Source organism: Hylobates moloch, unplaced genomic scaffold (genome assembly GCF_009828535.3).
Source record: "Hylobates moloch isolate HMO894 unplaced genomic scaffold, HMol_V3 SCAFFOLD_12, whole genome shotgun sequence".
Classification (NCBI taxonomy): domain Eukaryota; kingdom Metazoa; phylum Chordata; class Mammalia; order Primates; family Hylobatidae; genus Hylobates; species Hylobates moloch.
The window spans coordinates 2,633,514-2,644,336 of NW_026652287.1; the positions used below are offsets into that span (position 1 = coordinate 2,633,514).

Genomic DNA, 10,823 nt, shown 5'->3' on the forward strand with positions numbered 1-10,823 from the left:
TGGAAAATGGGTGTTGATTCATCATGTCAAGGTTGATTACTTTGTAGTTCTGCCTAAAATACTTAAAACATTGTTAGGATAGGTTTTAGATGTTTTTTTAAGTGCAAATATTCCCTAAAATGCCACAAGTTGCATCCTTTGAGGACATCTGTTGCAAGAGACCACCTGGGAACATCCCATCCCATCTTACAGAACCCCTGAAGCCCCCAGCGTCTGGGAAGGAGATGGGCGTGTGGCAAGGGTTGCTGTTATGAATCCCTTCCTATAAACCAAAGGCCCCTGGAGGGCAGCCTGGTACCAAACAATGTATATAAAAACAGAAACATTCAGAAAGTCTTAGAATAACAAAGCGACAGGCACTGACTTTGGGGAAGTCCGGATGGGCTGCGGACATTGTGTGGGATCCAACAGTGTCATTTTCCTAGGAGTGTCCCCAATTACAACAACTCACCTCGGCAGCTGAAACTTATTCTTTCAGATTTCAAACGTCTCCTTCCCTCCTCCCTCCAGCTTGGCCTTCACACTCTTAATAAAACATTAAAAAACACCCCACACTATGCTGCCTGAGCGTGTTTCGCGAGCTTCCCTGAAGTCTGACCGTTTTTCTGCATTTCCATATTACAGCCATCTTTATCCATTTGCGTATAGAGGTGTCCGTGCATGAGGTCTGATTTCCTGGGAAGTCAGCTATGATGTTATTGTGTTCAAAGGGAAAGACAGAGAATATTTTTCACTGCTGTAGAGGCTCTGTGCCTGCCTTTTAAACTTGAAAGATCAGTGGGTTTTCTGTGGAACCTGAACACAGTATTGGAAAAAGTGTTTCTGTAAGAAAAAACTCATTTTCTTTAAAGAGCCCTACTCATTAGCTTACAGGATTTAACTTTCTTTGTGGGGAGGGAAGAAAACATAAAAATAGATCACTTTATTGAGCGTTTGCTCTGTGCCAAGCAGCCTTCCAAGTACTTTACACAAATGGTTTTATTTAATCTCGTACCATGTCTCCTAGGGCTGTTGTGAGGAGTAGATGAATTAATAAACACAGAGAAGTTAAAGCAACGGAGCATGTAATACTCGTTCAACAAGCATGAGCTATTTGTGAGTGACAGTCCAGTGAGATAGGTACCATTATCATGCCCATTTTACAGATGAAGAAACAGAGGCAGTAAAGTCCTGGTATCTTCCTCAAGGTGAAGCAATGTGTAAGTGGTTGAGTCAACCTAAAAACCAGCTCATAGAGAAGGCAAGATATAGTTCAGTCCTAAAGGATGTTTATATCTGCACATCCTTTAAGTGTAAGATGCCAGTTTGCACTCCAGTCTGTTTTCATTTTCTATATTTCTTTCTCTTCCTTCTGAGAAAATAATCTACAATGTAGGATGATATCTATGGCCTCAGGAATACTTCTTGATTTTTCTCTTCTGTTTCTCTGTCTTGAAGCAGCATCCCCAAAGATGCTAGTGGAGAATTTAAAACTATGAGCTCTTGGAGCTGATTTTAATTTTGCTCAGGTCGCCCAAGGGTTAAGTTAAAGATACAGAGGCTGAGTTATCATGGGCAGGAGTGGATCCTCCTAAGTCACTCCAGTAAGACCCTTGCTGCATTCCCCCTTAGCGCTATCTGGATCACGTATTTTGACGTTGGATAAGGCCATTTACATAATCTCCTCTGCCAATCCTCTTATAGTAAAAATGGCCACCCAGCGCCCAAGTGGTTAAGGGGCTGCTCCCCGTCACAGCTCCCCTTGCAACCTCCTCTTTGTTCACTTGGCCCTGAGGTCTGCCCTCCTCCCTCCTCTGTCCCTGGAGAGACCCACTTGCTTCCTGAGGTTAACCACAGCTCCAACTCTCACCATTTCAAACACCTGCCTGTGACCATGACCTCATCCCAAATTCTCTACAGACACCTCGATGGCAAATAATCCACACTGCACTCATCTTCGCTTCCGATCACACTGCCTGTCCCTCACTGGTTTTCTCCTGTCCTGATGAATGTCACTTTGCCACCAAAGTCAGAAACGGCGTGGTCCTCCCTGACCATTCCTGCTTGCTCCTTCTCTACATAAAACCTAATCCTGGTTCTACCTTCTAAGGACCTCTCCATCCACCTGCTTCCCCCCAGCCCCACTGCTAGCACCCTCGCAGCCGCTGCAAAAATGCAGGCTGCCGTGGCCTCCTCCCTTGGGCTCCCCCACACTGGCCAAGTGGCTTTTGCTCTTTGCCATGCAACCTTGTTCCCCTTTTGCTTGGAATAAAGGTGCAGCGGTGCTGCTGTGAAGATGAAATGATTTAGTCAGGTCCTGAGAAACCAGAGAGGTGGGAAAGCCTGGTGGCCAGAGGTGCAGGTCTGGAGCCCCACAGCCCAGGTGTGCGTGCCAGACTCTCTGCTCGCTGCCTGTGTGACCTTGGGTAAGTGACACAACTTCTCTGTGCTCCAAATTCCTCGTCTGTCATATTATGAGCATGAGAGCAGTACCACCCACGTTTGTCAGAGGATTGAATGAATGCATGTAAAGTGGTCAGCTATTGTTCGTTCATTCATTTATTCAACAATTGCTTACTGAATTGGGGGTTCCAGATCTGTTATCAGACCACCCAGTTCCTGTTCTGGGTCTTTTACTTGTCATGTGACCCTGGGAATTTACTTAACCTCTCTGGGTCAGGGTCTTCACATGTAAAGCGGGGCTGATGACAGTACCTCCCTGAATGCATTGAGGATTCACTGAGATCGTCCCAGCAATCTGTTCTGCACACAGCAAGTGCTCTCAAGGCTGTGCTGCTGGATTACTATTGTCACAGCAAATGCTGTTATTGTAGTTATTTCTTACTATATCCAAAGCCCTCTGCAAGGTGTGGGCTTACACGGGGGATCATGAGCCAGACCCAGTCCGGGTCCCAATGGAGTTTGTTGATTCTCTGTTGATGACTTCTCTTGCCTTCTATATGACCCTGCAGCTTCCCCTTGCTATGACCTCACATAGGCTGAATATTCTGCCTTGTATGCATTTAGGGGCCCCATGGAAATACATCTACTTTTGGGACTCCTGCCCTGATGCCTCACAGAGGCGCATATAAGATGTGCCATGCAGGTCTCTCCTGCACACTGCAAAACCACAGACCAGGTGCCAGTTCTGTTTCTCAGCCTTAGCATGTGGTGGGTGGTGATTGGATGGAGGCTGGAGGAAGGAAGGGAGGGAGGAATGGGTGTAGATCTTGGACAATTCCTTCTTTGGGCTTCTTCTATGACTCCACTACTGCCATCCAAAACAGGTTGCCATTTTTCTAAAACTAAGGCCGTGGGGCACAGATGCTGAGAAATCTCCAAATTAATGCTATCAACAATTACTTTGGAAACCCTGTACTCAGCTAAAGAGAATCTAAGGACTAGTGATATGTGTTTGCCTCTTTCTTTCCTTCTTTCTTTCTTTTTCTTTCTTTCTTTCCTTTCTTTCTTTTTCTCTTTTTCTTTCTTCTTTCTTTCCTTCTTTCTTTCTCCTTCTCTTTCTTTCTCCTTCCTTCCTTCCTTCACTAGTGATGTGTTTGCCTTTCTTTCTTTCTCCTTCCTTCCTTGCTTCCTTCCTCCCTCTCTCCCTCCCTTCTTTCTTTTCTTTCTTTCTTTTTTTTCCAGCTTTCTGACTTTTAGGGCTTCATGCTTCTCCTAAAACTCACTCTGTATGTGAGGGAGGGTCAGATTTCAGCTTAGCAGAGAGAGAGAGAGAGAGAAAGAGAGAGAGGAAGACCTTGGAGCGTTTTTCTTGGAAGCTCTACAGCTGCTCGTTGCACTGCTCACTGTTAAACTCACCCAGCTGCGCCCAACCCAGCCACATGTCACAATCCCTTCACATTCGTAAACAAGATCAGTCATTTCTGGGATGGATCCACAGTGAGACACATTCAGGGATAACTAACAACAAAGGCTCTTAGGTATGTTGTTGAATATGACTTTCCTTGGGACCACATTTTCGAGCCTACACACCTGAGCATGGGCAGGTCTGAAGCTGCTGTAGTCCAGGAATTTTAGAACCAAATGTCTTTGGGTTATGTCTAGCCTTGTGTCTCACAGCAGCATCCGGACAATGTTACCCTTCTGGGCTTTTAGAAAGTTCTAGTCCAAATACGTTATTTTTATTTTCCCTAAGAGTGACAAAAAGGAAACGCTATACCCATGCATGCACAGAGACGTCAATATTTCTATGTAGTCTTTTGGGGGACTAGGTGAAAACAATCAACAAAGAAGTTTTATTTGGGGGCATTTCTGAAGCTTTTCTGCATTCTTTTTTAATGCAGTGAAAGCTCTTTGGGATGTTGCATTCTTTTACTTTGCCTACCTAGCTGGTGTTCCTGTTTGTCAGACTTGATCCCAAACCACGGATCTGCCTGCTCCTGTGCCCTGCAAATATTCACGGCCATGTGCAGTAGCCCCTCAAAACCAATGTAAGTCTCTTTCCAGCCCTAGTGTTGATGGGTGATCTTATGTTTACCAGGTTGAGTTTTTGAACACCCTCTTCAGCAAGCAGACTGCACTGGCTCCAGGCTCTCCTCCTCGTTGGTAAGCTTGTCATCCGTGCTCCAAGGTTTCCAGAGCTCCTTGTTTAACTGGGAGCTGGACAAAAGCATGGCCCCGGGGGCAGCTTGGCTTGCTCTATATTAATAGAATCCTCACCACAGTAGGACTGCCCTGTGCCCTTGCTTCCTTCTGGCTGGAACTTGAGTGTAGCTGGGCCTTTGACCAGCAGACCTGGGCCAGTTCTTTACAGCTACCCAGTCCTAACAGCAAACCCTGGAGAAGAACCAAGTACCATGAAGTTCCAAAGCTGCTTAACTTCCTCTTAAGGATTCACCACCCTTAGCAGGTATTTTATCCCGTCCAGGTCTATAATCTGTTTTGTAAATGTCTTCATGGTTCAGAGTCACTGCGAAGCCAGCACACTTCGGGCTGATGTATTGAACCTAGCAGGTCAATTGAATACAGATGATTTAATTCTCCTAATCGGTTGGCTCTACTCTCTGAATATATTAAAACAGGCTAATCCAGGCTCATAAGTGGGTCCACGCTTAGTGGTGAGGCTCTCCTTGGTGACGTGTGTCTACAACTAAGCCCTCATGTCCAGCTACCAACAGTCACCGAAACGACTTCTAACTTCACACATTGCCTGCCTGCAGTTCGTCTGAAACTCACAAGTGAATGATTCTTCCAATCTTGGAATCCTCTGATCTTTGATTTTATATAGATAACCAGTATTTCCTGGCTAGAAGCACACCCCCAGAATTTGCTTAAAAAGCAAAGGGAGAAAGTGTCCTGTAGTCTCTCCACACACAGAGAAGGGAAACCTCACCATGAACCAGGGACTAGCAGCAAACTAAAGAACATATTTTATTTTTAATAAAATAGTGGAGCATGAAAAATATCATATATTACAAATATACACGCGCAGAAACCACTCTTCCCTGGCACTGTGAAGAGAATACACTAGACAAAGTTTGTCTCTGCCAACCTAGTGCTTCCTGATCTGTTTGTGGAAATCATTTGTTTAACAATAGAAAGAGTCAATAAGCCCTTTGGGTAACTTTTGTATGATCCTTCTCCCTCTTCCCCCCTCCTTTCCACAAATCAGTCCAAATGTCTATAACATTGGCTTGGTTTCCATTAAAAAGCCACAAAATGTAGCACTGAAGGGTTTCTGAGGGCCAGGCCTCTTAGTTCTTTTGTTAGGAGATTTCTTTTGTTGTCTTTATATACAGCAAAATACTTGTTTCTCTTTTTATTTTCAAGGAAAGAGAAAAAAAAATGTATTGCACATCGTTTGAATTCACAAATGTGAGGTTTGATGGAGGTTTCTGTCCTGCAGAGAGACTATTGGTGAAGGCCGGAGTCTATTTTAAGCGACTCCAAGTCCCCTGGGGTGTGAGGCGGGCCCCGGGTCCTGTCTTTCCTCTGCAGGGATGCCGCCCAGCACTGTGGCCTTCCTGGGGGTGGGCCCTGGGGATGGCTCATTTGTTAACCCAGGGGAGGCTCTTGAATTTGCAAAGCAGTTATCTGTCCCCTTATTTGTAAATGGGTAGCAAAGCCAACTCAAATACACAGATGTATATTTACGGAGGGCTCTAAACACAAGTTTTCTTCTGAGGGCTGAATCAACTACTTTACCACAAATTAGTTACACAAGAGGCTACTTCACTGGGGGAGCTTCCCTTCTCTGGAAAAACAAAACAAAACAAAACAAAACAAAACCCTTTAAGTACATTTTTCCTTTCAGTGTATCACAGCATCCTGAATTTCAGGGTAAACACTTTTTTATGTATTTCTCTTGCTTTTATAAAAAAAAAAAAGAAGAAGAAGAAGAAAGAAAAAAACAACCAAGAAAAGCACCACATCTTAGCTCCGGGCGCCCCTGTGACCTTCCCTCCAGCCCTGTTCACACGCAGGTGGGCGGCTGGGCAGGGATCTCGTATTTCCCGTGGTGAGTTTTCTGGGGATGCTGGGCTTTTTTGTAAATCCCACCGCTGGTGATCACGCTGGCCGGTTTTCTCCGGCTCTTCTTCTTTAACCTACGGCTGCACACCTGCTGCCAGGACTGCAGAGTCTTGGAGGTCCAAATCCACATCCCGCTGGTGATCCCCACCACCAGCAGCATAAAGATCTTCACCATGAAGATCTCCACGGCGGGGATGGAGGCGGCCATCAGGCAGTCCAGGGTTTTGGTCTGGTTGTTCATTTTGCACTTGTGCTGCGCCGCCAGGATCTTCCAGTAATCCATGTTGAGGCGTTCGTAAAAGTAGCAGGCGATCACACAGGTGGCCGGCACGGTGTACAGCACAGAGAAGAGCCCGATACGCACCATGAGCTTCTCCAGCTTGTCCGTGTTCTCGCCGCCCGTCTTCATCACCCTCCGGATGTGGAACAGGGCCACGAAGCCCGAGAGGATGAAGGACGTGCCGATGACCAGGTAGCAGGCCAGGGGGATGAGCACGAAGCCGGTGAGCGCGTTGACGTCCATGCTGCCCACGTAGCAGACCCCGGTGAGCTCGTCCCCCGCCACCCTGCGCATGACCAGGATCAGGATGGTCTTCACTGCCGGGATGGCCCAGGCTGCCAGGTGGAAGTAGCTGCTGTTGGCTTCGATGGCCTCGTGGCCCCACTTCTTGCCGGCGGCCAGGAACCAGGTGAGCGTGAGGACCACCCACCACAGCGAGCTGGCCATGCCGAAGTAGTAGAGGACCAGGAAGACCAGCGTGCAGCCGGTGCTCTCCAGTCCCTCCTGGATGACATAGAGCTGGCCGCTGTCCCGGTCGCAGGCGATGCTCTCGGCGCCGGCGAAGAGGCGGATGAGGTAGCCCACGGAGTAGACGCAGTAGCACATGGAGAGGAAGATGATGGGGCGCTCGGGGTAGCGGAAGCGGGCCGGGTCGATGAGGAAGGTGAGCACGGTGAAGGCGCTGGAGAAGAAGCACAGCACGGCCCAGATGGCCAGCCAGACCACGGCGAAGCGCTTGTCCTCGCGGCTCCAGTACACGTCCACGCCGGGCGTGCAGAGCGGCGCGCACGACGCGCTCTTCTCCACGTGGTGGAACTTGCCCGGGTTGTCGCAGCCGCCGCGCCCGGGCCCCCCGTCCTTCAGCGGGTGCTCCTGCGCGCTGTGGGGCCGCTGCGGCCGGAACAGCGGCGGTAACAGGCCCGAGCCCCGGGTGGGCTCGTCCGAGCCGTTGTTGGGCGCCTCCATGCACAGGTAGTTGGGGTCGTTCTTGTTGGGGAGTTTCCGGCAGTCCAGGGAGTCGGGCCACTTGAAGTTGAACTGCTCCATAATCGGGGAGCACTTGAGCCGGGCCTGCTCGCACATGACCCGGCAGGCGGGGATGGGGGTGGAGACCTGCTCGGTGCACATCGGCGCGTACAGCGAGCACAGGAAGAAGCGGAGGTGGCCGTGGCAGCCGTACTCTACCAGCGGCGCGAACTCGTGCAGTTGGATGGCTGCCTCGCGCTGGTTCTCGTGGCCCATCAGGTTGGGCATGCGAGTCATGTTGTAGCCGATGTCCTTGCACATCGGGATCTCGATGGGCTGGCATTTGCCGTCGCCCGGGCGCTCCATGTCCATGGAGCTGATGGCGGCGCACGAGCCCATCACCTGCAGGACCAGCCACAGGCGGGGGCCCGGGCGCTGCATGCTGGCGTTGGACGTGTCCTCGTGGGGAGCTCCGCGCCCCTCAGCGCCGCCGCTCCCGGGCACGGGCTGCTGCTGGCCCCGGCTCTCCACCCCTGCTCGGGCCCCCGCCCATGCCCGCCCCGCCTGGCCCGAGCGCCGCGCACAGCGCCCCCGGCTCGGCTCTCCGCGCCCGACGTCCGCCGAGTTGGGGGCCGCGGCGGAGAGCAGCAAAGTTTGCAAACAATACCGGGAAGCGAGGGAAACCCCCGGAGCTCCCGGCGCGGCGGCCCGGCGCGAGCTCCAACTCACGGCCGCGGCAAACTTCGGCCTCTTCTTGGAGCGCCCAGGTGGCACGTCTGGAGCGGGCTGGCGGCGCAGGCACACCGAGGCCGGGCCAGCTCGCGGCGCCCCCACGGCCCGGGCGGCTCCTCCCTCCCTGCGCCGGCCTCGGCCGGGCCCAGCCGGCAGCTGTTTCGAGGTTTGCGTCCCGGGATGAGAAGACTCGCAAAAAGGCAAAGGGGGGCAGAAAAGCCGAGCGTTGACAGGCCCCGCCCCCGGGCCGCGCGCCCCGCCCCGCCGCTGCTTTGCATGAGAAAGCGCAGCGGCCCGGGACAGCCTCCTGCTCGCCGCCCCGCCGCGGGCTCCCGGGCCCCGCGGGGGCCGATCCCCCTCCCCCCGCGCCTGCAGCCCAGCCCGCGGGGGGCGCAGCGCCGAGTCCCGCCCGCCAGCCCCGGGACAGCCCGCCTGGCGCGCGGGGCTCTACGCGCTGCGACCCTCCCCGGCAGTCCCGCCCGCCTCTCCTCGCCCTCTCTCTGCCTGGCCTCCAACTTTGCCTCTCGCTATCCTCTCCGCCCGCGCCCCCTTTCCCGGCGGTCCCCGGGATGGTCCCCGGCACCCCGAGGACGCCGAGGTTACGGGAAGTTCGGGGACTGGCGGGAGAAGGGGTTGGGGGGTGGTCCGCGGCGAGGGGCGCGGGGCGCATCTTCTCTTCCTTTTATGGTGAGTCCCGGGCGGAGGGCGCTTTCAAAGAGAGGTGGGATTTGCGTTTTATAGCCTGGGCCATAAAGCGGGCCCTTGCTTGTAAACCTGCCCGCATCTTCCCGAGGCTGGGGAGCTGCTACCAGCCCCGGGCTCCGGGCTCCGGGCTCCGAGGAGGGATTTTCTTTGAAATTTCAAAGAGACGAGCTAAGGGGAGGGGGAGGGGCTCTGAGAATCCGGATTTTAGGGCCGCTCATCCGAGGTCTCCTCTAAGAAGGCGGGGAGGGGGAGGGGGAGGGGCGGGAAGCGTCCCGGGACTTTGAACACCGCCTCCCACCCCGCGGGAAGTGGGGGCTTGGTTTGTACCGCGGTGACCCCCGCCCCCTCCGAAGCCGCAGAGCCGGGGCCTCGCGCCAGCAGGGCTGGAGATGCCTTCTTGGCGGCTGAGTTTATTTATTATAGGAAGTCATTCGCTCGTGGGATATTTATGTGATTTGGCGAGTGATGTGCCCGGCCAGCGCCCTCCTTGGCTACAGCCCCGCAGGAGGACCCGGAGTAGGGTGGGATGGGGTGGGTCGTGGGAGGAGCACGTCAGCGCCTGCCCGGGGACCCCCAGCTCCCGCGAGGACGCGGAGGCGCGCACGCCAATCGGTTTTCCTGGAAAGTGGGGAAGCAGCGTCCTGAGCCGGTCCTCTGAGCTCACCCGCCTCGGATTGGGGCGGGTCTGTGACGGGGTCACTTAGGACACGACGTCCCCCCCTCAATTCCCTTCCCCCGCCCAGGGCGTTCGCGGTGGGCGCCCGCCCCCAAGCCCCACCGTTCCCAAGGATGCGCCAGGTGCTTCCCGTAGCGTCCTGGGTTGACCCTTAAATAAACAGCACCCCTAGGAGGTGGCCGGCCCTCTCCTCCCAGGCTCTCTCCGGGTCACGATCTTCCAAAGTTCGGAAACTCCCAGGATCGCGTGTGCGATCTCCCGCTACCTCCCGGGGGGCCGGGGAGAGGTCAGAGGAGCGAGTCCCGCGTCCACCGGCCTCGCTTACCCCCTGCCCGTTTGAGGATAATTCCAGGGAGCAGGGTGAAGTGTGCGGACATCATTGGAAGCCGTGCTGGGGCTTCCCGCGTTGGCGGCGCTCCACCCGGCGTCGGGGGCGGCTGCACGGGCCCCCGCGGTGGGGACGCTGCGCACGGGGCAAGGTCTCCCTAGGAAGCGCCCGGGAAGGAGTGAGGAACTCCCCTCACTGACCAGCTTTCTGCACGCCGTGCAGAAGTGGGCCACTTCCTCGGAAAGTATTGGCTTTTAATTAAAACAAGCCCTACAATTTTTACATCGGTAAGAAACTTGGGGAAATCTCACCTTTCCACTCATTCATTCATCCGTTCAGCAGACATTTGAGGGCCCAGAATCCCAGAATTAATAGGCAGGTTCAGGCACCCACCCCTGGGTGCCTGTCCCTGGGTGCCCTGGGTCTCACTAGGAGGTGCTGGAGGAAGTCGGGATGAGGGAGAAAATGAAAAAGAAGGTAGAAACTCCGGGCAGTTAGAACACCACCTTCAACTGTGTTATTTCCCAAGTGAAAAATCGCATAATTTTATTTTTGAAAGACTGCCATTTTTATTATGATGGTGTTTTTTTGTTGTTGTTTTGTCTAGTGAGTAGTTTTTCAGAACCTTGAAATTAAAATTAATTCAGCGGAAATCACTTGGCTTT

At 53.1% G+C, this 10,823-nt stretch overlaps 1 protein-coding gene across 1 annotated transcript; it reads right to left on the minus strand.

Annotated features, from left to right (window-relative positions):
* Positions 1-5,346: 5,346 nt before the first annotated feature.
* On the minus strand, positions 5,347-8,637 carry FZD10 (frizzled class receptor 10). The gene has a single exon (XM_032171488.2). It carries the CDS (start codon positions 8,156-8,158, stop codon positions 6,413-6,415), a length of 1,746 nt encoding a protein of 581 aa, XP_032027379.1. The 5' UTR covers positions 8,159-8,637; the 3' UTR covers positions 5,347-6,412.
* Between the last annotated feature and the right edge of the window lie 2,186 nt (positions 8,638-10,823).

What these genes read in the sequence shown, in the direction of transcription:
- FZD10 (XM_032171488.2), bottom strand. Translation starts at nt 8,158, where the DNA reads ATGCAGCGCCCGGGCCCCCGCCTGTGGCTGGTCCTGCAGGTGATGGGC.